The sequence below is a fragment of the Choloepus didactylus genome, chromosome 2 (genome assembly GCF_015220235.1).
Source record: "Choloepus didactylus isolate mChoDid1 chromosome 2, mChoDid1.pri, whole genome shotgun sequence".
In the NCBI taxonomy this organism is placed as follows: Eukaryota; Metazoa; Chordata; class Mammalia; order Pilosa; family Megalonychidae; genus Choloepus; species Choloepus didactylus.
In genome coordinates this window covers 130,969,615-130,995,266 of record NC_051308.1, presented here as the reverse complement: position 1 = coordinate 130,995,266, position 25,652 = coordinate 130,969,615, and the positions used below count along the sequence as shown (strand labels likewise).

The 25,652-nt window shown below is 46.3% G+C and overlaps 1 protein-coding gene across 1 annotated transcript; it reads left to right on the top strand.

Moving 5' to 3' along the window:
* The first annotated feature begins 6,258 nt into the window (after window positions 1-6,258).
* Window positions 6,259-25,159, top strand: STRIP1 (striatin interacting protein 1). The gene is made up of 21 exons (XM_037826440.1): window positions 6,259-6,467; window positions 8,983-9,052; window positions 9,814-9,888; window positions 10,321-10,455; window positions 10,557-10,677; window positions 11,452-11,520; window positions 12,560-12,666; window positions 12,782-12,909; window positions 14,181-14,363; window positions 14,741-14,958; window positions 15,902-15,967; window positions 16,090-16,153; window positions 17,300-17,371; window positions 17,869-17,943; window positions 18,184-18,281; window positions 19,508-19,634; window positions 19,855-19,955; window positions 20,666-20,732; window positions 21,319-21,423; window positions 22,016-22,220; window positions 23,494-25,159. Exons 1-21 carry the CDS (start codon window positions 6,288-6,290, stop codon window positions 23,739-23,741), a joined length of 2,514 nt encoding a protein of 837 aa, XP_037682368.1. The 5' UTR covers window positions 6,259-6,287; the 3' UTR covers window positions 23,742-25,159.
* Window positions 25,160-25,652: the final 493 nt, after the last annotated feature.

Below are 25,652 nucleotides of genomic sequence, written 5' to 3'. Positions count from 1 at the left end.
CTCTTCTGCCACTTGATGGGTTGCACTGAGAAGAATACAGCATCCCTCCTGTGATATTCCTGCCAAAGATGCATAACCTGAATGTAATCATGAGAAAGTGTCAGTCATACAAATTGAGGAACATTTTAAATAACTGACCTCTAACATGCCAAGCTCACCAAAGTCAAAGAATGACCAAGGATCTGTTACAGACTGAAGGAGACTAATTCGACATTTGGCTGTAAAGGACTCTGGCGTCTTGTTGAACCAGCCATGAAAGAAGAAATAGGGAAAGACCCAGCCAGGGCTGCCCAGCCCACCCTACAACGGGGACAGATGTGATTCTGAAGAAAGGCATTAAATGCCTAGGTGATCTGTCCAAAAATATTTATTAAGGAAATTTTACAGGGAGACTGCAGCTACCTCGTCACTGACAGTGAGACAGCAAGAAGTTCACTTGTACCTGTGACAACCACTTTACAGGTAATATATGGCTGAGGAACAAAGGTGGCTAAATTCCAGGGACTTGCGTGCAAGTTTAGGGGAAACATCTTTGTATGTGCTCTTTTCTGAAAAAAAGACACGCTCAGGGAAGGCAGCATTCAAGGTTATGGCAGCCAAAGTTCAGCGTGCTTCCAGGGAGTTACAGGGAGGGATGCTGAGGACAGGGGCGGGGGCAGGGGCAAGGTCAAGGTCAATCCTTGGTCAGGTAGATGCTGTATGTGTCACACAAGGACATGAGGTCAATTGATGAAGCTTGAAGGGGGTCTGAGGATTGGATGGCGATAGCATTGTGTTAATTTCCTGAGGTTGATGGCTGAACTGCCATTATATAGAATATCCTTGTTTGTAGGAAATAAACACTAAAGTATTAGGGAGTGATGGGGCATCAGGTCAATAACTTACTCTTAGATGGGTTAGGAAAAAATTATTTATACTGTACTTGCTATTTTTCTGTAAGTTTGATTATTTCAAAGTTAAAAAAATTATTTTAAAAATGAGAATTCCAAGACAAAAAATCAGACTTTGGCTTAAAATTGAGAAAATTGACAAAATCAAGTGTGTTCTATTTAAGAACACCTTAGACCAGATAATAATAGTAAAAGTAAAGCCTTTTGGGTTAGTAAAAGACAAGAAAGTCAACAGAATAACAATCCTTAACACGTCCACGTAAAACAAAGAATTTCACTGACAGTAATTCCCAACTAGAAGTAATACATGGACTGGGATGGTTCAGCTGGAAGGTAGGGCTTGGGGGTGCAGGCTGGCATAACCATTCTAGATGCTCCCTGGAAATGGGCATTGAACAAAGTCTTAGCGGCCAAATAATTTCTGAATTCAAGAAATTCCTAGAGAAATTTGTAAATTTTGAAAGAAAAAGAATTGACGTCAGTATTTCTCTGTTAATTGCTTGTGAAACCATGGGTTAGAGCAGGGGTTTGTAAACTATAGCCCTTCCATGAGCCAAATCTGGCTCACTGCCTGTTTTTGTATAGCTCACAAGCTAAGACTGGTATTTACTTTATAAATGGTTGGAAAAAATTTAATATTTTGTGACACATGAAAATTATATGAAATTCAAATTTCAGTGTCCATTAATGAAGTTTTATACACAGCTGCACTAATTCATTTATATGATGTCTGACTACTTTCATGCCACAATGGCAGAGTTGAGGAGTTGCAACAGAGACCATATGGCCTGCATAACTCAAAATATTTCTCTCTGACCCTTTACAGAAAAAGTTTGCTGACTCCTGGATTAGAGGATAAAGGTTGTGATAGGTATAAAGGGAAAAATGGATTGGAAGACATTTCATTTGCATTCTATTAGGTAAGAGTCTCTGTGGGTTTTGAGCAGGATCTGAGACAGAAGGAAAGCATTAAAAAGAAAAGGATATTGAACAAAGGATATAGTCTAGATAGCAGATGCTAAATCCATCTGCATCATGGCCGGGATTCACTCTGGGATTAGAAAATCTCAGAAACTGATTTAAAAAACAAAACTATAAATTACATGGGAAAGTAATTTGTGATTCCAATTTAAATGTGTAATCGAGTAGCTGAATAATTTAGACTTGCAATTTTAAGTTGCAATCAATTTTATTTACAGTATTGGAAATTTCTATACAATATTGGAACATTGAAGAATAACTTATACATTCATTTATAAGAATTACTTAAGAATTCTGCTTGTCAATTGAATACTACAAAAAAGAAAATACATTAAATGTGTAAATGCACTTGAAATGTTTAAAGGAGTTTAGGTTAATAAATGGGATAATAAAAGTCCCTTTCAAAGTGATTAACATTTGCTAGGTTAATAAATACAAAAAGATCTGTGAAATTCTACTTTTAAAAGCTGAAGTAGTGTTTTTTAATTAACTTTAATAAATTTAATATTAAATTTCTAAACTGAGGTAACGTCATACCTGCCCACAGAAAGAGCTTTGAAGACATTTTAAAATGTCCTCTAAAACGAATTGTTTTGTCTTTGGATTCCCGGGCTTTTGCCCCCATTCTGCTCTCCTGTGGTGTAGTTCTCTAGTGCAGCCACCAGATGGCGAGTTTTCATCTGTTACCTGGTTGCCAGGGTCTCTGGCCAACAACGGATAATAAAATCTAGGTTCACAATCCCTTCTCTAGAAACCCTTACATTTTGAAACTAAGAATCTTTCAGATTTTTAGGTAATCTACGAATATGCTGCATATTATGTAATATCTATTAGGGGATGCAAAACAGTATTTCCATAATCAAACATGTTAATATTTCTGCAGTGAAATATATGAATATTCACAGTATAAGGGATAAAGACTTAATAGGCTCCCATCAGTTCAGATTAGGTTCTGCTGCCAAATTAATTTGTGCCAAGCTTAAGGGAAAACACTTTTTTTTTTTTTTCAGAGTTGTTTTGAATTTTGGAATTGTGGATAAAGAATTGCAGCCCTGGAATAATAATAGTAAACAGTATGTGCTCTTTTCTCAAAAAAAAAAAAAAAAAAAAAGGACACGCTCAGGGGCAGGGGCAAGGTCAATCCTCGGTCAGGTAGGAGATGCTGTATGTGTCATACAAGGACATTAGGACAATTGATGAGGCTTGAAAAGTACTACTATTACCCCCATTTTACAGATGGGGATGTTGAGATGGTGCAGTTAAGCAACCTGCCCAAAGTCAGGTAGCAGGTGCTAAATCCATTTGCATCCTGGGATTAGAAAATCACTCTGGGATTGGAATATTTTAGCAAACTGATAAAAAAAAACTTTATAAATTACATGGGAAAGTAATTTGTGATTCCAATTTAAAATGCATAACTGGTTAACTGAGTAATTTAGACTTGCAATTTTAAGTTGCTGGAACTGGAATTAACCGAGGCAGTCTCACCCCAAAGTCCATGCTCTTGACACTAGGCAATATCACTATTAAGCAGCAGCCCCAAATCCGGGTTCTACTGATGCCAAATTCAGCTGCCCACCAGAGTAACATGTGGTGCTTGTTATAAATACAGATTCCTGGACCCTATCCCAGATCTACTAAAACTAACTCTCAGGGCCATAAGGAAACAAAGATTCAGAAAGTCAAATATCTCTTTAGAGTCACTTCACAGTTGACAAATAGAGCTAGGATATGACCTCCAGTCTTTCTGGCTCCCAAATCCCATCCCTTTCCCTCCACTGACTTGCCTCCCTGTGGCCTTCTGAGTAGCCTTTAGGCACCCCAAGGGTGGACTTTCAGGAAGCTTCTCATTTCAGGCAGGTTTCTCGTATTTCAGCAAAGTTTCTCTCAGTAGTAGAAACTTGTCAAGACCCAAACTGCAGGTGCCATACCTTCTCTGATGCTTCCTGAATGCAAACCCTGACAACCTGCGGAACCTGCTGCCTTCTGGGGCACTGAGCTCTGCTTCTGGAAGCCAGAGCCAAACTGCCTCAAATATACCCACTCTTGAGGCTCCAGCGGTCCACTGGTAAGCTGTTGGGTCCTTGTGCTCTTGACTTGGTTGCTTTTAAATCACAAAAGGACTCACACATTTACATTACGGATTCCACTATTTCAGCGCATGAAAAACAAAAGGCCCATTCTCTGTCATGATGCTCTTGCCTTTGTATTTCTGTCTGAGCAAATTACTTCAGAAGGGCAAACTGAGAGGTGTTTTCTAGGCAGGGATAGCACAGTGAGGAACTTGGATAAATATGAGCAAGCACACTGCCGTCCAGAAGGTTAGCTGAGCAGAGAAGCAAGCTCTTACTTCTTGCTTTCATGCAAATTTGTCAACAGAGGGGATGGGTTTGTGTCACCTTTTTAAAAGCAAAACCTGCTTTAGCTCAAGTTTAATGGAAAGATTTATTAAGGAGGGAACTGTCTTTCTCACACATACAATGGGGAGCAAACCAGCACTTGTGGCTTTTTCTTTTCTGTGCTGTGGGTTTGCTCATGTCCAGTGAAGGAGCTCTTTTGCTCTTATCTAATTTCCTTCTCAAAAATCAATTGTTCCTCAATTGTAACAAATGTATCGCACTAATGCAAGTTATTAATAAGGTAGTAAATGGGAACCCTGCATTTCATGCATGATTTTTCTGTAAACCCACAACTTCTGTAATTAAAAAATCAAATGAACAATATGAAAATACCATTAAATGATATGAAAATGAATATACTGCAACCCCTACCATTTTACCTCTTAAATAGCATTTGAATCTATCCCATCACCTCCCCCCGGCCCCAAGTCAAGCCTTCAGATGAGCCGGTAGTCCTGGCCAAGAGCTTCACTGCAACCTCATGAGAGAACTTGGACCAGAAGCATCCAGCTAAGTCATCCCCAGATTCATGACCCACAGAAACTGTGAGATAATAAATGTTTGTTGTTTTAAACCTCTAGGTTTTAGGATAATTTGTTACATGAAATAGAAACGAATGCCAGGTACGTAGTGGATACTGTGATGCACTACGCAGATTCCCCCTTCTGGACTGATGCACTCTTCCTTCAGCCAGACTTCCCCTGGCTCACTCAGTTCCAGCTGCACCTACCTCAGGGCCTCTGCATGTAGTTGGTCACTCTGCCAGTGTTAATGCAACTGGCACCTTGTTGGCAGCAGTGCCAGGCAGAACTCCATTCCAGGTTCGGTACTCTCACTATGGAAAGAATTCAGAGATAAGAGGGGACAGCAGGAATAAGTAGTAAAGTTTATTAAAGAAAAAGAGAAAGAATACATGTTAAAGAGGTAAAACAGGTGTATTAAAGGGAGAAGCATGCACCGAGTGGCAGTGGGTTAGCTGTTATATAGGAAAGTTTTACAGTAATTTTCTTATCTCGACCTTTGAACACCAGGTTATCTTCTTTGTTCCATCATTTATCTAAAATTTGTCTTTGGGCAGATGTATAAAAACCTTTATGACCCCTTGCTTTTTGTTATTAACTTAGAATTTGCGTTGGGCCCATGATTTTACAAGCTTTTATGGTTTGGGAAGGTTTCGGAGCTTTAGGGGAAATTTTTGTTCAACGAGGTTTGCAGCTGAAGTTCGCAGTTCTGAATTAACTCCTTCGAAACTGAATAGAAAACCAGGGACCACAGCCTTGATGCCCTATTCTATCCCGCCTCATCACCTCCACCCTGAGAACTTAACAAAATCGGCTTCCTTATGCCTGTCCAGGCTACTGAAAATAGCCAACCCCTTCCTTCCCTTAATCTAATCCCTTACACTTTTTTTTTCTTCACAGCACTTATTTCTCTAATATTATATTTATTTACTTATTATCTTTCCCCCTAGGCACCAAGTATATACCATGAGTGCAGGAACTTGACTTGTTCCCCACTCTATTCCACTGCCTGGAGGAGGTGTTCATTAAATGTTTGCTGAATGATTAGTACTTTTTAAAAATGTATTAGTTTAGTGACTGTCTCTCCCATGTACGTGTACACTCCACGAAGAACGGAACCTTGTCCAGCTTCTTTATTGCTATATCCCCGACGTCTTAAACAGGGCTGTTTTAACAGTGACAAGCGCATAACACTATTAGAGTGAAGGAGGGGACAACTAAATCGATTGAAATTGCTAAGGAAGTCCTCACAGATAAAATGGCATTTAAACTGTCGGGAATGGAAGGAAAGAGTGGAAACGAAAATGCAGAGAAGGGAAAGAAGTACAAACATTTCCAATAGAGGCCACTTGAGAGGTACTAAGTAGCCAAGATGGCTTCCAGCACACGTCGCCACACTTAATATGGCGACCAGGGACATTGCCTGGCAGAAATCACGCGATAGTTGCATCACGGCGACTCTCCGAGAATTGAATCGGGGGTGTGGAACAGCCAAGATGGAGCCGGTAGCCGGCGGATCGAACCCACTTATCCTGAACAACAAGCAACCCCAGCCGCCGCCGCCGCCGCCGCCGGCATCCGCACAGCCTCCACCCGGGGCACCGCGAGCCGGCGGGGGCCTTCTTCCCGGGGGCAAAGCCCGAGAGTTCAACCGCAACCAGCGGAAAGACTCGGAGGTCAGGATATCGGGGGGCGAGGCTGGCACAGGGAGGGCTGCGGCGGGGATCCCGGACTCGGGGCCACTCACGGGTCCAGTCTGGGCTTCCCGGGGAAGTCGACAGGACCCAGCAGGGGAAATGTTATTTTACAGCGAGAGGAGCAGGAAGCAAGGCTGGCACCTCCGGGGGCCAGGGGTGTGAAGCCTGGGTCCCCGCCCGGAGCCCCGCCGCCCGGGAGAACTGTCCGGAGCCGAGTGACCGCTCCTTTGCTCCTCTGGGCCCGGAACTGGCGGCGGCCTCGGGGCCCCAGCCTCTAGGGAAACCGTGTCCCGGCCCAGTTCGGTGGTGAAGAGTCATTGGTCTGCGTGCGCTCTAGGGGGCCGGGGCAGCTGTACCCCAAACCCCTAATCTCCTTATCTCTGGCCTTGGGCACGCGGGCGCGGGCTTGTGGATCCCGCAGCGCGCTGTGGACGGCGTGTGTGGGCAGAGAAGGGACTGGCGAGGGTTTAGAAAGCACTTTGAAGCTGGACGGAGCTAATTATCACGAATAATACTACGCGCCCAGAGCTTGCGAGACTGGGAGGGGCGAATCCCCCTTGTTGCCTCTGATGCTGTGACAGTATTTGATGGTTGCTGTGTTCAGTGTGCCTAAAGCTGAACTGTTAAAATCAGAAATACACATTTTAAACATGCGTTAGAGCTCAGCATTCCCTCCTCACTTGCCAGTGGGTTTTCCTCCCGTTCCGGAGACACCGTGGTTCTCTACTCTAGAGCTGACTATTCACCTCTCCCCGAGTTAAAGAATTCCTCCCACTGCCTCCTTTTGTAAAATTCATGAATGAAGACACACACATCGCAGAAATTTAGGGCTTCTTAATCAGCACGTTTCCAGAGCACTTACTATGAGGTCTCCTTCACCTGAGTCAACTCCGGGGCTGATCAGCAGCCAGGCACTTATTAATGAGAGGGAATTCCTTATTCTCCAAGAATGTTCTGGGTCATACCAGAGAGTGATACTGTGAAATCTGTTCTTCCCAAACTTTTGGTTTTTTGTTGGCAAGCCCAAAAAACCTGGTAAAACATATCAAAATTTGGCAAGTCTAAAGTAGATGTACCCTCAACTCAAAGTGAATTATTTGATAAAAGGAAAGAACCTAACCTTTCAGGGGCCCTGACTAACATGATGGGGTGATGGGACAGCCATGGTGAGTTCAATACCTTTTGAAGTGGGGAGGATTATGAAAATGATGGGGGTGAACCCACCTTCATCATGAGAGGAGATATAGTTTAAAAATAGTTTTAAATTTTCCTAAGTGGTTATGAATAATAGTGCATTTTAATTTCCCTTTGTACCCTTTAATTTCCATGTAGACTTAGCACAGGGAAGGGCAGTCAAATGGACACATTTAAGTTGAGAGATGTCTAAGTCCATTTTCTTAATAGATGCTGCTGTGGCTCTCTGCTCTTTCTTTAGTCATAGTTCAAATCAATAGACTGGGAGCTGGAGCAGTGAATGCTTGGAGGGCAGGGTGGCTGACACTTGATGAGAGCCCACTGTGTGCTACCTAAATTTGATTACTCCTTGAAATCCAACAAGGTAGATTTTTGTCCTCCACATTCCATATATGAGGAAATTGAAGTTTGGTAAGTTGTGGAAGTGCACACTGTGTTGCTTCTGAATGGGTCAAATAAGTAGAATTCTTCTTGTTATCCGGTGTTTGTTGGTCTGCTGTTATGGCATGCTGTGGATGGTTTTTCTCTTCCCACATAGATTGTGATTAAGCCTAAAGACTTAACCTATTTCTTTGCTTCCTCTTTTGCCCCAGTACAAGACTCCCAAGACAGTGTGTTCCCAGTAATCACCTATCCCCAGCAGTAAAAGGATTCTCTTTTCTGCATTCTCCCTTGTGTGGGAGGGAAGCCATTCTGTGCCACTGCTGCCTTTTCCAGTCTGTCAGTTCTCGTTGAAATTTGAGAGAGGAGCAGGAAAGCTGAAGGGCTTTCAATACCCACTTTGTCCTGAGCAGTTAATAGTCCACTAGCCAGAAAGAAGTGAGGCTTCCAGAATCTTAGCACCATCTGGATTGGTCATTCATTGCAACAAATAGAGAGAAGCTTTGTGTTTACTCATTCAACAAGTATTTATTTGAGCTTAAGCTGTTCATTCATTCACCCATTCATGCCAGGTACTGTGCTGAGCATTCTGAAATCATTGGTGAGCGTAATGGATAAAGTTCCTATATTCAAGGAACATGCAGTCTTGTGGAGAGACAGATGCTTAGATAAAAATGCCAGTATATAATTACAAGTTATGATAAGTGCTATCAAGGAAAAGTGTAAGATATTCAGAGAGGATTTAATAGAGAAACCTGAACTGGCCCAGGAGACAAAATATTGTGATAAAACATCAAAAAAAAAAAAAATGGGGCAATGGTGTCCTGTAACCCAACAGTTATTCGGGAAGCATGCATGTTTTATCCTTTGGAAAACGCTCTGAATGTTCTTTTGCATAGGCTCTCTCATATCTCAACAGGGCTATTCTGAGTCGCCAGACCTTGAGTTTGAGTATGCTGACACAGACAAGTGGGCTGCAGAGCTCTCTGGTAAAGCATACACCTTCATATTGTTTGGGGGATAGAGGAAGTATATATTTTTTTCCTTATTGGTCTTTAAGAAAATTAAGAATGTGAATATCGTGTGAAATGAATTTTTATCTCAGTCCAACTAGTGATACATATTAAGCATGTTAGTTATTTGGTTCAAGCCTTAAGTATCTCATGACTTTGGATTGCCTTTCACTTTTATGAAGCCTCTATGTGATTAGCTCATTGACCAAGACCCATCCCAATGTGAGACAGTTAGTGATGTCCCTTGGCTATGGACTAGTCTCCTGACAGTGGTCTCTGCTAGAGCAGTGGGTCCCAAGGGCTGCCAGTGAGTCACTGCATCTGTGCATGTCTGTCACTGCTGCTACTGCGCATATGTGGGGTCAGCCTGAGCTGCTTCTCAAGCCTCCATAGTACAGGCCCTATACAGGAGGTGTTGGCCACTCAGGAGACACGTGTTCAGGCTGATGGTCAGCCTCTGGCATGGCATGTTGGGGTTTATGTGCATCACACTGGAAATGCCAAGGTTTATGCTTTCCTGGCATTCTAGTTATCAGCAAAGCAAGTCGGATTCTCTCCATTGTGCGCAGCAGAGCACTAAGACCCCTTAATACTTTGATAGCATAGTCCAGAAGTCACTATGACTCAGGGGCAGAGTTGAGACTGGAATCCCACGCCTTGCCTTCTTTGCTACATGTGAGTTGTGAGTGCAGAATGTGGACATGGAACTGATGGTGATAAGACTTTGTTTTTGACAGAGCTTTACAGCTACACGGAAGGGCCAGAGTTCCTGATGAATCGGAAATGCTTTGAGGAGGACTTCCGGATCCATGGTGAGATGGTTTCTCCCACTTCTTGGTTCCTTTCACCCTGCATCATGAGAGCTGCAGGGTTTCTCTTAGTCATCTGAATGATCTAAGTCAACCTAGAGTGACCTGAGAAACCTGCTGAACCATGAGTGTGCAAGGCCAGATGTGACATTTAGACTAAGCCGTGGACATTCTGGTGGTGTCTTTTCAGAACCTGAATATTGGGTGGAGGGGAATACATCATGTGATTTAAATTTCACCAAAAATACGAGTGTTTTAGTCTGGAAATTCAAATTCATCAGGCAACAGTATGATATGATCCTTTACATGGGGAGTAACTTGTCTTTCTGAGTTTTGTCATCCTGTGGAAATCCTGAATTTGGTGGGTTATCACTGTGTTCATTCCATTATGAGGACTCTTTTGGAGTCATGTGTAACTGACTTCTTACCCTGCAGTGACAGACAAGAAGTGGACCGAGCTGGACACCAACCAGCACCGTACCCATGCCATGAGGCTTCTAGATGGCTTGGAAGTCACTGCTAGGGAGAAGAGACTTAAGGTGGCCCGAGCCATTCTCTATGTCGCTCAAGGTACTGAGTGGACCTCCGCAGGGACAACTGGCACCTCCATCAGGGACATTGCTCAATTGGATATGGGGAGGGCCTCGGTGAGCTCTGCTCTGTGTTTGCAGGCACTTTTGGGGAGTGTAGTTCGGAGGCGGAGGTACAGTCCTGGATGCGCTACAACATCTTTCTGCTCCTGGAGGTGGGCACATTCAGTGCTTTGGTGGAGCTCCTGAACATGGAAATAGAGTGAGCACTTCTGAGGGGTTTGAGTTGGGGGGGAGATACAGGGCTGGGAAAGGGGACTGCCTTTGAGAGGATTAAATGGGTCATAGGGGATCTGGTCCCAGGCTCTGTTCTAATCACCTGGGTCAGATAGAAGGGAATTGCTCACCTAAGCCTTGACCAGGAACACAGCTTCCAAGAAGCAGTCCCTGCGGCTCCCTAATGCCAGAGCTCTTACACCAGACATTGCAGACTGTCCTTTGAACCAGCAGACTCATCTGTGTTTGTGCTGCAGTTCTCTCTTTAGCAGGAAGCCAGGCACAAACCTGGCACATAGACTGAACCAAAGCCTGCTGTAGCCTGTGTTATCACAAAGCTTACTCTGTCCAATGGACAGGTCAGCTGCGACTCTTCGGGATAATAGCAGCAATGATAATAGCTACGAACACTTACTGAGTGCTTACCACGTGCCAGGCATTGTTCTAAGGATATAATATGTACAAATTTGTGTTAATGACATAAGTACTATTATCATCCCCATTTTGCAAGTAAGGAAACTGAGGCACAGAGAAGTTAAGTACCTTGCCCAAGGGCCCACAGTTAGTAAATCTCACAGCCAGGATTCAAGCCTTGGCAGTCTGGTGCAGAGCTTGGGTTCTTAACCACTGTGTCCTGTGGCCTCTTGGGTGGTCTAAGCATATATCAAAGTGTTTTGTTCCTCCACCAGGCAGAACTTGTCAGGTGAATCACTTTTCTGCTTCCTGGGGGAAGGTGTTGACTCTCGAATCTCTCCTGCAGCAACAGTGCTGCCTGCAGCAGTGCAGTGAGGAAGCCCGCCATCTCCCTGGCTGACAGCACAGACCTGAGGTGAGACAAGCAGCAAGCCTGGGGTTCCCTGAGCTTTAGCCAGTGTTGGAGAATCAGATCAGGGAGGGCATGGCGTGGAAAGGTGTCTTTGGGTTTCCTCACTGTGCTGTGTGTTCCTTCTGTATTCACTAATCTGCAGGTATGTTGGATTCACTGAGAGTGATTATAGGTCCTGCTGAGGCTCTGCCTAAGTGGGGCTCTGGGCTAAGACTCCCAAAGGAAACCAGGGTCAAGCCACTTAATGGGGCCACAGTTAGGTGTGGGCCTTCTGCCCAAGCTGCTGCTGAGAACTCAGTTGTGTGGTGTTTTTTATTTGGGCAGGACACACAGTGTGACTCCTTGTATGTATACAGCTTGATCCTCATCTCCATTAGATTAGACTTGACAACTGCATAATGTTTCATGGCTGCACAGAAAGTAATAGCAACTGCTGAAGAAAAGATCACCTTTCCATTTTATGAGGACTGAAACCTGTCTCCTTTTGTGAATTCAGAAGTTTTTCAGATTCTAAGTGTTTGTAGTGCTCCCGCTTGTAGTTACCCAGCCTCCTGATGTCTGCTCCATTATGATAAATGCTATCCTTGTCCTCTTTCACTGTTCTCATTTTGAACCTGTTCTGCTTTGTCTTATATGACACTGACTTCCACCACTCAATCCCCTTCATTCTAGGAAACTTAGGGCAGGAAATGCTTTTGGGCATTCTTGTTCATATTCATTCTATAGCCATTTATTAAACCCCTACTTTGTGTCAGCACCTTTCTAGGCACTGTAAATACAAAATTGAGTAAGATCTGGTCTCAGCCATAGCAACACGGAATAGAAAAGGAAGCACAGGGAGGGGAAGACTTAATCATTCCTTTGATCTGTGGGTCTGTCAGATTCTGGAATTCCTTTTCTCAGTTTTCTCTGCATTACAGCCCTCCCCCTCCAGTTAGCCTTTGGGCACAGGCTTTTCTCTTGGCAGCTGGGATGTGAGGAAGCTGGCAGCACTCCCTTTATCCTCCTTCTTGCTCTGTTATAAGCTGACTCTTGTCCTCAGGGTTCTGCTCAATATCATGTACCTGATTGTGGAGACCATTCACCAGGAGTGTGAGGGAGATAAGGCCGAGTGGAGGACAATGCGGCAGACCTTCAGGGCCGAACTGGGTAGGACCTGGGCATCCTGTCTAGAGTCCCTGCCTGGGAGGGCAGCTGGAGGCTTGGGGGCTTTGGAAGGGTCCAGTTCCTGCCAGTGGTCCTGAGGCCTTTTTGTCACTTCCAGGTTCCCCGCTGTACAACAATGAGCCATTTGCCATCATGCTGTTTGGGATGGTAACCAAATTTTGCAGTGGCCATGCCCCTCACTTCCCCATGAAGAAAGTTCTCTTGCTGCTCTGGAAGACAGTATTGGTGAGCACCAATTTGAGGAAGCTCAGGTGCTAGGGATGGGGTAGGAGGGAGACTTCTCACTGTATATTCTTTTGAATATTGAATTATATGAATATACAACTGCTTGGTTAAAAAATTTATGAAAGTAGATGACAAAAGAAGTGCATTTTTGGCCACTGAGACCAAAGAGGACTTGGTTTTTGAGTTGGAATAGATTGTCAACTCCCTGACTTCTGGAAGCTGTTTTCTCTAGTCATAGAAAAGCTTCTCCCCAGACAGGGCTGCCTCTCAAAAAGCAGCTCCTGAAACTGGGGTATATAAAGTGATTTGAAGCAAAATTTGTTGAAATTAGAGCTGGTATAATTGGGGTCCCTCAGTCAGATGTCACTTGAAGGAAGCAAGAGTGAGTCCTGAGCTAGACTCCAATTTCCTTGGGGTATGGCATAAAACTTGACTCTCTTTCGAGCTGGGGTAGGAGGGGGTGGGGGAGTGGGGGTGGGGGTGTCAGGGAAGTGGGCTGACCAGTACCTTTTGCTTGGAGGGCATTGTGAGCAGCCAAGCCCAGGCAAAGCCAGGAACCTTTCCCACTGGTAGAGCAGCCTGGGAAGAAAGCAGAGCTGGAGTGTTGAAGGTTCGCCCTTCCTTCTCTTTTCAGAGCAGGCCAACTCTGTGGAGCCAGTGAATTTAGGTGCCCTTGTGAGTTGTCTACACATTTTATCTTGGCCATACATCCTGTTGGTTCCTCATGAAGCCTCACTGAAACCAGAGAGGAAAGCTGACTTGCTCAGAAACAGTGAAACCAAGCATCCTAAAATTGTACAGTGCTAGGGCTTTAGCTTCTAGGGGTATGTTTAGATGAAGCTTTTGTTTTCTTTTTTTTAAGTTTGAGCAAACAACAATGTATTTCTAAATTGACTTTGAAAGACAGGCATGCATAATTTTTTAAGCATACATGTCCCATCAACTTGTCTAGGAACTTGGAAGGTTAGGCTCTTCAATCTGCCTTTAAAAAAGAAAATTGAAGAGTATATTATAAGTGTATCTGTGCACTAGGTTGAGTCAACCTGTGTTTCTACTCTTTCCTGGCTCCTTTTTCTCCTCTCTCTTGCTCATGTCACTGAATTCTCCTTTTGGGTGGATTTAGTCCCTGTTCAGAGACTGTGTGGGTCTCTGTAAAGATGTGGGTTGTGGTGTTGTGAGTGCCTTTAAGCCTAACACAGTGATGAGGGACCAGGTGTGTTGTTCCGCCTTGTGGGTGTGCTGACCCTGGCCCTGCCCCCTGTCTGAGGCAGTGCACGCTGGGTGGCTTCGAGGAGCTGCAGACCATGAAGGCTGAGAAGCGCAACCTCCTGGGCCTCCCCCCACTGCCTGAGGACAGCATCAAAGTGATCCGCAACATGAGGGCCGCCTCGCCACCAGCATCTGCCTCGGACCTGATTGAGCAGCAGCAGAAACGGGGCCGTCGAGAGCACAAGGTGAGGATGATGGAGGTCCCTGTGACTCCTGAGGGTTATCAAGGTGGGCAAACACAGCAGCTTGGAGGAGTGGGGTTGTTGGAAATCATCCCTGATCTAGTCAGAATGACTGTCTCCAGGGCAGAGACACTTGGTCCCTAGCCCAGGGCCCAGTTTATACTGGGTTCCCAGGACATGGCACTTTTGAGGAACTGGGGCAATAGATGCTTTGTTTGATTTGTTATTCAGTCCCAACCATGGCTCCCTCTCTGATTTTTTCCCATTTCTGTTGTTCTCTACCTAACGCCTTTCTCTGTTAAATCCACTTTAGACTCATTTCCCTTTTCCGTTTCTTCAGTTGGCTCTTGCTATCTGAGCTACCTTCCCTCTATTTTCAGGCTCTGATAAAGCAGGACAACCTGGATGCCTTCAATGAGCGGGATCCATACAAGGCTGATGACTCTCGAGATGAGGAAGAGGAGAATGATGATGACAACAGTTTGGAGGGGGAAACATTCCCCCTTGAGCGGGATGAGGTGATGCCTCCCCCACTACAGCACCCCCAGACTGACCGACTCACCTGCCCAAAGGGGCTCCCATGGGCTCCTAAGGTCAGGTGAGTCTCAGATCTCTGGAGCATTCTTTGCTCTTGAAGCCAGAGCCCTTACACCCCTGGGGCCTGCCACTTGGCCTGAGTCACCACACATGGTGTTCTGCAGGGCCAGACTGATCTTGGCCCTGGGACGAGGCTCTCTTAAAGTGCCCAGTCCTGGCCAGGGTCTTGGGGGCTGGCCTTGCTGACCTTGCACAAAGGGGCCGATGTATGACTTTCAAGTCTGTAATTCCAGTTAGCTATTGATTAGTAATGACACTAGTGAAGGGGGTAGGAAAAAATAGAAACATGGACATAAGAGAAATCATTCCCAACCCACTTGGGGGTTATATAGTTTAAAGAAGTAGGAAGTTTCTTTAAAACAGTAATTAAGATCTTTCAGATAGATGTGGGTGAGTAGATGGATGGAAAGATACCTGGAAATATATGAATTGCTATCTGTTTGAAAATGTGCCAACTTAAGAAACAGGTGAGCATGTGAAAGGTACAGAAGTCACTTCCTTGGTCCCCTGCAGCCTCTGTTGGCGGTAGTCTGTGAAGAAGATGCAAAATAGTTCATCAGAAAACACAGATAGCTGATTGTTTGGAAAAGAAAAATGTAACCCGTGTTCAAAATCAGTAGCTTATACTCCAATTGTTGTAAAAATGTTAAATATTTAAGAAATTCTGTTGGTGTACTGTTATCACTGTCTGGATCAAGTATGTTTTTAAATTTGATCTATCAACTAAGTGAATATACTGGCTATTCATAATGTATTTTCAGGTTATTAATCCAACAAAATTATAAAGAATATTAAAATAGTCTTTTTTTCTTTTTCTTTTTTTTAAAAAGTGGGAGACTTTTTCTTCTCCTGGTTTCACAATTTCTGGGAGTTCTATGTTTCTATTTACCCAGACACAATGAAATACTGCTTAATAAAAACCTTTCTGTCTCTGTCTTTGGCAGAGAGAAAGACATTGAGATGTTCCTCGAGTCCAGCCGCAGCAAATTCATAGGTTATACTCTAGGCAGGTGAGTATGATCTAAGTTCCTCGTGAAGGAAGGTGGCAAGACACTCACTTTCTGGCCTTTGATGTTTGGGACCCAGGTGAATTGTTGTCTGGGCTTACCACAGGACCTTCTTTATTCTCCAGTGACACGAATACAGTGGTGGGGCTGCCCAGGCCAATCCATGAAAGCATCAAGACTCTGAAACAGGTAAGTGTCTTTGGGAGAGCTTTTGGCCTAGTTTGGTCCGAAGTGAGTGAAGTGAGACCAGCCCGTTGGGAGAAGCCTCATTATCCATTTTTAGATTATCACATGCCTAAAGGAACCTGGAATGGAGGAATGCATTAATCGCCTTCAAAACAGTTCTTCGTAAGTTTTACTTGTTTTAGCTGAGCTTTTGCTTGAGATTGACTGGGGATTCATTAAACATTAACAGCCTGACTGTTGTTAGCTTTTTAAGGGACCCAGTAAGTTGCCCTCCCTTTTCCCTGCTTAAAGTTCAGAGGCAGTTGAGATAGAGGAGTAGGCAGATAGAGACTAAAATGCCAGCTTTATTGCTGATAGAGATATTTGAGGGTGAGGCTTAGGAACAGAGCAACAATAGGTGTCCTAAAATAAAGTACAGGACTTAAAGAATTAGGCAGGCTCACCTACCTAGTCCCAGGCAGTGCTGGAACCCTGCTAAGCCTAGTTGAGGAGAGGAAGAGAGCACAGAATCTCAGTAGGCAGGAAGATTCTGAAGACAGAAGGGAAAGGGGTTGAGCTGAGAATACTCTGTTCCTCCTCCCATACTTAACAATCAAAAAGGAGTGGACTGAGTGTATGGGAGGGGCAGAGAGAGGGACAAATGCATATCCCTCCACAGGGAAGGAAACATCAAGAGTGGGGAATAGGTGTCTTCCCCTAACAACAAATACCTGGAGTGTAACTGTTGATATGCTTTTGAAATATATTTTTTGAAACTTGCAGTACTATGTGGTCCCTGTACAGCTAGGCTTTTTGAGTACTTGATTCAGCTTTTAAGAGGTTTTCTCCTATCACTCTGTCTATCTGAAAGCCTTTTCCCTCCTTTAATTTGCTTTTTCAATTCTACTGTGAGCTTTTTACACAGTAAGAAGAAAGGGAATTTTGAGAGGTGCTCACTTAGAAAATTGTAAGAGAAAGGGAATTGAGAAGTGCTCACTTAGAAAATATTTTGGGTTTAGGATTTTAGGTGGGGATCTTTGTGGTGACTGAGCCTTCTTTCAGAAGATTGTGTTTGAAGGAAACTGTATGGAGTCTTTGCCAGGGTGCAAGGAGTTTGCCCCCCCCCCCCGACCTGGGCTCCAACACCACCCTCCCCTCCTTTCTCCCCAGCACAAGTACACATCGATCGCAGAGGTGCAGGCACAGATGGAGGAGGAGTACCTTCGTGCTCCTCTCTCGGGGGTGAGTCGCAGTCCTTTTTTAGCCCTCAGCATTTCCAGCTGTTCCCCAGGCTCTGTGCTGGGCCTCGGCCACAAAGCTGCCCCCAGCCCTGTCCTCAAAAGACCCCTGGTCTAGCTCGCAGAGCAGGGTTGGCCTCTGTCTAGTGCAGAGATTAAGAGCCCAGCCTCTGAGCCAGTCACCTGCCCCGGCTCCGCCACTTGGTGAGCAGGTGACATAGGCAAGTTCCCTGACACCTTTGTGCTTTAGTTTCCTCATCCGTAAAATGGAGGTGATAATAGTACCTTCTCCACTGGGTTGTAAAATAAAGATTGACTTATTTTACTTATTTGCTTAGAGCAGTGCCTGGCACATTGTGTGCACTCGGGGTTTGCTGTCACTGTTACCGTTATTATCATTTACACTGGCACTTGCAGAATTTTTTCCAGCCAGCTAACAAGCTGGCTCAGGAGATTGTAGTCAGGACTGGGCGTTCGCAATTGTACCCATTGTGTTAAAAGGGAGAAGAAGAAGTCGAGCAAGTTCCTGCAGAAACCCTCTACCAAGGCTTGCTCCCGAGCCTGCCTCAGTATATGGTAAGTGTTGTTGCTTCCTCCTCAGGGCTGCTCTATGCCTGGGGCCCCTCTCGATGGCCATCAGTAGGCACCTGGAACAGGACCATCCTCCCACTACCTAGGCCTTGAGAGCATGGCCTGCTGGTCTCCTTTGCCCCTCCTTCTGCCACCTGATGACCTACAGTAGATCCTCTTCTCAGGGCCTGGCTCTGGTCCTAGACTCTCTCATACATGTTATCTGAGTGGTCTGCTCTTCCCCAGATCGCCCTGCTGAAGATCCTGCTGGCCGCTGCTCCCACCTCCAAAGCCAAAACAGACTCAATCAACATCCTGGCTGATGTGCTGCCTGAGGAAATGCCGTGAGTATCTTTCCTGTGAATGGAGCTGGTCAGGGGGCAGCAGGTGAGGGGAAATGGGATATGTTTTCTTTTTGGTCCCATTGTTTGCTAGGTAGGTTTATTTATTTGGCCCAACTTCTGTGTAGGTTAAGTTTAGGGTATTCCTGGCTCAGAAAAAGGACACTGTGCTGGATTAAATAGTTTTAATGGTTGGGAGGATGACTTAATCCGGTTGACCTGGATTGTAGTGTAGATCTGTCATTAACTCCCAAGTGAGTTGGGGGAAGTCTTTGAATCTTTAAAATGAGGGGCCACTTTAGACATACTCCAAATCCCTCCCTCTAAAGCTCTGTGATTGGGATATCCAGGATGTATAGGGTTAGCTTTTAGGCAGTTTGCCAGCCATCAGCTGAACCCACGCTGAGCTTGGATTCCTGTTGGCCAGTGAGCTGGGCAGGCACAAGAACACTTGTGGGTGTCTCAGGGTGATACAGCAAAATCCTTAGGGGTTCTTCACCCCCGGGGCACTGACCTCATCTCTTTGATGTGAGAGTACAAGCTGAGATCATGTTCTACTTTGTGAAGAACCTGCTCCTTTGAGGACTCCTGCCTGTTAGTGCCAGCCCAGCTCTGAGCCAAGCGCTCTGCTGAGTGTGCCCATGAGCAGGGCTCTGCACTGCCCCTGGTCCGGGACTTGTGTCTGGCAGTGGTAGTGAGGTGAGGGAAGAGGCAGGGATCAGATAATAACAAAGGGAGTTTCACAGAACACGAGACCATCAAGATGTTCCTGTAAAAAGGGTTCTAGAGTCAAACATTATACTTCCTCTTTTAAAGATTTACAGTAATAAGTCTTGAATTAAGAAACTTGTGTAACTTTAACTCAGTGATTCCTAAATTTACCTGACTACAGAACCTTTTTTTCCATAACATGAAACATTCCAATGTACTAATGTTCCACAGAACACACTTTGGGGAACACAATTTCATATAGTGGCAGAAGCTTAGACAAGCTCTTGAAAAGAAGTTGATTTTGGGAGGAAAAGCAGGGAAAAAGAGGCTAAGAATGTGGTTGGGACTCCATGAGGAATAGATAAACTCTGCTACCCTAAATTGCTTTAGGGAGGGTGGAGCCCCAGGCCTGATCTGAGATGTCTGTGCCACTGGGTGTGAGGTGGGAGCCTTTGCCCAGAGTCCATTTCCTCTGTGAGCATGTAGATGGAGGCTCACGTGGATAATTGTGTTTCCAGCACCACAGTATTGCAGAGTATGAAGCTGGGGGTGGACGTGAACCGCCACAAAGAAGTGATTGTTAAGGCCATTTCTGCTGTCCTGCTGCTGCTGCTCAAGCACTTTAAGTTGAACCACATCTACCAGGTACCCAGAAGGCCTTCCTTCCTGTCCATCAGGCCATGGCCGGTGGCCTCAGGCAGTACTGCTCCTCCAGCCGGGGGGAACAGAAGCCATGACCTTCCAGTCTTCCCTTGACCTCTGCATGAATGTTCTAAGACACAGTCCTCCAACCAAGGCCTTTATGACTAGAAGTGAAAAGGTGAGGTCCCAAGCAGCACACTTATTTTTTTCCTCTTGGTTGCAGTTTGAATACATGGCCCAGCACCTGGTGTTTGCCAACTGCATCCCTTTGATCCTAAAGTTCTTCAATCAAAATATCATGTCCTACATCACTGCCAAGAACAGGTGATATGGACCAGGGACCAGGAAGGGGTGGGTGTGGCCAAACAATAGGGTTCCCACTGAGTCCACTCAGTTGACCTTTATCCAACACCTACAAGCCAGCAGCACTCTGCAAGGCATCAGGACCCAAAGATGAATGAGACATAGTCCTTGGGTGTGGAAAGCTCCAGTGTGTCAAATCTGGGTCTCACTAGTCTAGTGACAGGAAGACTCTGATTCTGGGGTCCAGTACTGCCCTCGCTACCCTTCCTGTACCTTTTTTTTTTTTTTTGAGGAGACAGCCGGCCCTGCTTTCTTTAAAGAGCTCAGCAATATGTACTGGTTGCCCTGTCTGCTAACTCTTACCCGTTCTCCCCTGGTGCCTGCTCATCAGTGTGGCACACCCCATGGTGGGCTGTCAGCCGGACATTGTCTGGAGTAAGGACTTGGCATAAATCAATTGCCTTAAGAAATTTCTTCCCCCACCCCCAGATTCATTGCTGTAGGGAAAGCTGCAGCAGACCTCTGGACACAGAGGGACCTGCCAGTTCTCTTGTAGCAGGTATTTTCTCATCTTACAGCTAGGGAAATAGGTGGGGCAGGCAAAGGAGATTCCTACCTTTGCTGCTTCAACAAGTGCATGAGGAGAGCCAGGAACCAGCCCGGTCACTACTGCTCTGCCAGACCTCAGGCCTTTGCTCACACTGGGTGCTGGGTTCTCTTGCCCCCTGCAGCATTTCTGTTTTGGATTACCCTCACTGCATGGTGCATGAGCTGCCGGAGCTGACTGCGGAGAGTCTGGTGAGTGGCTGGCCTCTCACCAACTGCCCTTTGGCACGAGGGCCAGCAGGTGGCGAGCCGGCCTCCCCTGACACAGAGGTAAAGGTGTCTTTCCAGATGAGGTTGCTGGAGTGCCTGACTGTTAAAGAACTGTAATTGCATGGAAAGCCCAGAGGGAGGGACCTGCAGAGCTGGAAGATTTGGAAATAGGGATTCGTTCATCAGGGAAGCTGACTTCAGGGGCAGCTGACTCAGAGCTCACCCTGTAGAGCTGCTTCCCATCTCTCCATCCTGGAACCCTATGGGACCACAGCTGTTGGGCAGCCTGTGGTCTAATGTCATGGTCCAGGTTTCCTTTGGGAAAATTCTAGGGAGCTCCCTGCCCCTTCAACTTCTAGGATAGAGCCCGGGATAGAGCCCCCTCCTCTCTGCCCCCGACTCCACCCCCAGGCTGCAATTCTGAGAAGAGGGAGTGTGTCTCCAGGCCTCTCCTGCTAGAGGTCTCGAGACCCAGCTACTCTGAAGTCATATACGTAAGGGCCTTTTGGAAACTGCTGAGCACCCTGCAGCTGTGAGGGTTATGATTGATCCTGGGTTTACCCTGCAGGAAGCAGGTGACAACAACCAGTTTTGCTGGAGGAACCTCTTTTCTTGTATCAATCTGCTTCGGATCTTGAACAAGCTGACAAAATGGAAGCATTCAAGGACAATGGTGAGTAGCACAGTCAGCAGGTATGAGACTTAGAGCCCACAGAAGAGTATGGCGCCCCTGCACCTGCCCCCTCACACTGAGCAGGGAGGCCTTGGGGTGGGGCTTGCTTCTGCAGCTACATCCTTCTTATTTCAGTTTTCGTGCAGCCACATCCTTGCTTTTTAAGGGCTCATTCCTGGTTCCTTGAAGAGTTGAATTGAAGACTGGGAGAGTCTCAGTCATGCATTGAAGCAAATCCATACTTAGAGATTTGTCTATATCCTCTCAATCTCTCCTACTCCTGGGTGTGATGGATGCCTTTGGAGTGGGGGGAGGTCTGTGAAGCTTCTGAAATTGTACATATATGCACATAAGAATGTTTCTGATGAAGGAATTCATAACTTTCTTCAAATTCCAAAAAGACCCAGTTTGCCTCAGACTCTCCCGGTTTTAGCACTAAGAGTTCCATGTCCCAGGAAACCCCCTCAGCCTGGGAAAAACCGGGATGGTTGGTCACCCTGCCCAAAGCCCAGAAAAGGTTGATCAGCAGTGTGATGATCCATACATTTATTTCTGCCCTCGACTTTGGCTGCTCTCTTGTGCCTGTTTACAGATGCTGGTGGTGTTCAAGTCAGCCCCCATCTTGAAGCGGGCCCTGAAGGTGAAACAAGCCATGATGCAGCTCTATGTGCTGAAACTGCTCAAGGTACAGACCAAATACCTGGGGCGGCAGTGGCGGAAGAGCAACATGAAGACAATGTCTGCCATCTACCAGAAGGTGCGGCATCGGCTGAATGACGACTGGGCATACGGCAATGGTGAGGCTTTGGCACAAAGTGGGGTGGCGGTGGGGGTGTTGTCTTTCAGTCCCTGTCCATGGTACCGCTGGGACTTCCCTGCCCTGAGCTTCCCATTGAGGACCAGGTAAGAGCCTAGCTCCTGCCTTTGTAGCATCAGGATGGGAGCTCTAGGAAAGGCTTTGAGAATCTACCCAGGCTTGGCGCCAGTGGTCATCCTCCATTCTCTCTGTACCCTCTTTTCCGTTCCCACTGCAACTGCCTTAGTTATAGCCTCCTACACTCTTGCAACTCCCAGTTGGCCTCCCTGCCTCCAGTCCCCTACCCCCCTTCAGTGCCTTCAATGTTGCCCTAGTGATCTTTTCAAAATGCATATTGTGTGGTGTTGCTGCTGAGTAAAATCCTTCATTATCTTAACAGTTTCCCTTAGAATTAGAGTCAAATGCTTAAGCAAGGCATGAGCTGACCCAGCTTCCTCTTCAGCCTCATTACCTGCCATCAGCCCAGCCCCTTCACACTCAGGGCTCTGGGCCCACTGGAGTATTCAGTCCCTGACCCCTGGTCATGTTTCCCTCTTCTGGGCCTCTGCATGTACTGTTCCCGCTACCAGCAGTGTGTCCCCCCGCACCAGCCATTCTGAATCAGCTTACATGTTCTTGCCTTCTCTGGGCAATCTCCCCATCTCCTGAGGCAGAGTTACTGGTTCTTCCCTGTGTCTTGGGGCATGTTGCTGCACTGTTGTTACAGTTCCTGGCACACAGCACTGTGGTCAACTGATTACGCATTTGTCGGCACTTCCAATGCCCTGTGAATTTGTGCAGGGCTAAGTTGGTGTCATCTGCATCTCTTTAACCCCAGCAGACAGATGGCACACAGCATTTCTTAGGGAGTGAGAATGAATAAACAAATGATGAATCTCCAGGTTCCTGCCTCTGAGCCCAGAGTGCCAGGGAGAGCTTAACCTTTAGAGAAGTGTGTTGTAATGTGGCTCTCCCTCTCTGGGTCATCTTCTCCATAAACTCTGCAGCATAAGCCTTTTTCTCAGTAGATCTGTCTTTTCTCTCCTTTCTGCTGCCTCTCCTATGTATCTGGGAGAGTCCCTGTCAGTCTTCCACTGGATCCTTTCCCCTTACCTCTCAGCAGAGGGATGGGGCTTGGAGTTGTCCTCGTCCATCCTGGTTGACAGTCAACCTCCCAAGCCCTGAATGACCTGGCCCCTCAACTCCTACAGTGAACCCATGGGGATCTGCTACACGGGCTTGGCTCCTAACCAGGTCATCCTGCTTTGTTCCAGATCTCGATGCCCGACCTTGGGACTTCCAGGCAGAGGAGTGTGCCCTCCGTGCCAACATTGAACGATTCAACGCTCGGCGCTACGACCGGGCCCATAGCAACCCTGACTTCTTGCCAGTGGACAACTGCCTGCAGAGTGTCCTAGGTCAGCGGGTGGACCTCCCTGAGGACTTTCAGATGAACTATGACCTCTGGTTAGAAAGAGAGGTCTTCTCCAAGCCCATTTCCTGGGAAGAGCTGCTCCAATGAAGCTCCTAGGCAGGGAGCTGAGAAGGGAAGTGGTTATCTCGAGGTACTGTCCTGGTTCATTGGTGCAATGTTCCCATCCCCCTCCAGGTGGCAGCACAGCCCCGCTGTGTCCTGCGTAGCCCGCACGGGGCCTCTGGGTGAGTCCAGGTTTGGCCTCTCTCTTTGATTCCCAGAATCCTGCTCAGGAGCAATCATCTCTCAACTTGGGAGACTCCCTTCCTTCACTCCCCTCCCCCCACCCTTCTCAGACGTGGTTGGTTGTAGCTCATTTCTCCGTCAGCCCAAGGCTGGGGAAAGCTGGGATGGACTGGGAACCTTTTCTCATGCATCTGAATTTCAGGGGTCAGAAGCTGACTCCTCCTGAGATATGCAGCTCCTTGGCATGCCAACTTGTCAAGGAGGAGGAGTTAGGACTAGGGCTAGGACCAAAAAGTCAGCATCTTGGTTTTGCTCTGGAGGGTTTCTGGTGTCATTCCAGCCTTCTGCTAAGTTTCATCCAGAAGCAATTGCAGAGGCTCCTGCAGCTGCCTCAGCACTTTGGTTTAAGACAGAGTTGGGGTAGGAAGAGAAGCTTTCCTTAACGAGAGGTGCCATTTTTCCTCTCGGTTTGCAAGGGCCTGTAAATATCTATGTATAACTGTGTGTACTCTCTTGTGTCACATTGGGGTTTTTAATGTGTTTGTGTATTCTATTTACATTAAAAGGAAGTAAAAACAAGCCCTGTTGCCTTGTCCACAGGAACTATGACCCCCAAATCTCTCCCCCAGGTCTAGAAAGTGGACAAAGCTAGTATTGATAGTTTACCCACTTGCCCTGGCCAGGCTGCCTGCATTTCCCAGCTAAGGGGAAAGAGAGGGGTATGTGGGGGGTAGGGAGTTGTCTGGGTGGCAGGTATGGGGTACTTATCCAAAGTTTTATCTCCCCTTACAATATGGGATTGCTCCAGCCCAGCTCCAGGGCTCTGGCTTGCTGGAGTGACAAGTTGTCCTGTACCTCCTGGGCTTGACAGAATTGTACTAGGAGCCCCAGGTTTCTCTGGATCTCACTCCTGAGCTGATCTCAACCAAACCAGTTTAAGTGCCAGGGTTCTAGATCAAAGAAGTGTCAGCTGCTCTCAGTCTTAACTGGGGAAGGTGGTTGGGAAGACAGGAAACTTAATGCTCACAGCCCAGGGAAATAGACCATCAGGAGTCCACTTCAAAGTGGAAAAGAGGATTAAAGAGCCCAGGAGCTCCTGATGACTGAGGGAGAAGCAAGGTAAAGCTTTGTGGTAGGGGTCAGTTTGAGGCTTCTTGGGAGACTGGACTCTGGACTTCCAATCCTAGTCACTTCTGCCTCTGCTTAGCTCTGTCTTAGGGCTCTGCCTCAGAGAATTTTACCATTCTGATGCCAATAAAAGGAGTCTTCCCTGTTCACAATTGCTTGAAGTTCTCTTCAAAATCCTCCAAGGGGGGTTGATTTATAAAGGAAATGTATTCTGGAGAGCATCTCCCCTCTGTAGGTCCTTCTGCTCTGTGCCTGCCTGGCCTGGGTCCTGCTGAGCCTCAGTCTAGACCTCCAGTATGATTAGGAGCAGCGAGAGTGGAAGCCAGCAGTGTCCTCCTTATTGTCACACATTCTCTAAGACCTGGGATCCCTGTAGTTGATTGGCCCATTGCCCCAAAACTAACTTGAACAAGACAAAAGAATTGGGCACAGTTCATGTGCAAGATGGATTTTCTGCTGTTTCTTTCCAGGACTGAAAGGAAAGATGTCTTGGAATTTCAGTTTGAGTAAGATAGATTTTCACATTCTTATTCTACCTCGCAACTTGGGACTCTGATCTTGCCTGGCCTGAGACTTTGTCCTCCTTCCCCATGTTTTACTTCCCCGGTCTCTCCTCTGACTTGTAAAACAGAACCCAGAATATCA

Bases quoted from the DNA above. Each gene is read 5' to 3' on its own strand.
- STRIP1 (XM_037826440.1), top strand. From the start codon at position 6,288: ATGGAGCCGGTAGCCGGCGGATCGAACCCACTTATCCTGAACAACAAG. The intron at 9,889-10,320 runs GTGAGATGGTTT...CTTACCCTGCAG, and splicing joins GGAGGACTTCCGGATCCATG to TGACAGACAAGAAGTGGACC. The intron at 17,944-18,183 runs GTAAGTGTTGTT...GCTCTTCCCCAG, and splicing joins CGAGCCTGCCTCAGTATATG to ATCGCCCTGCTGAAGATCCT.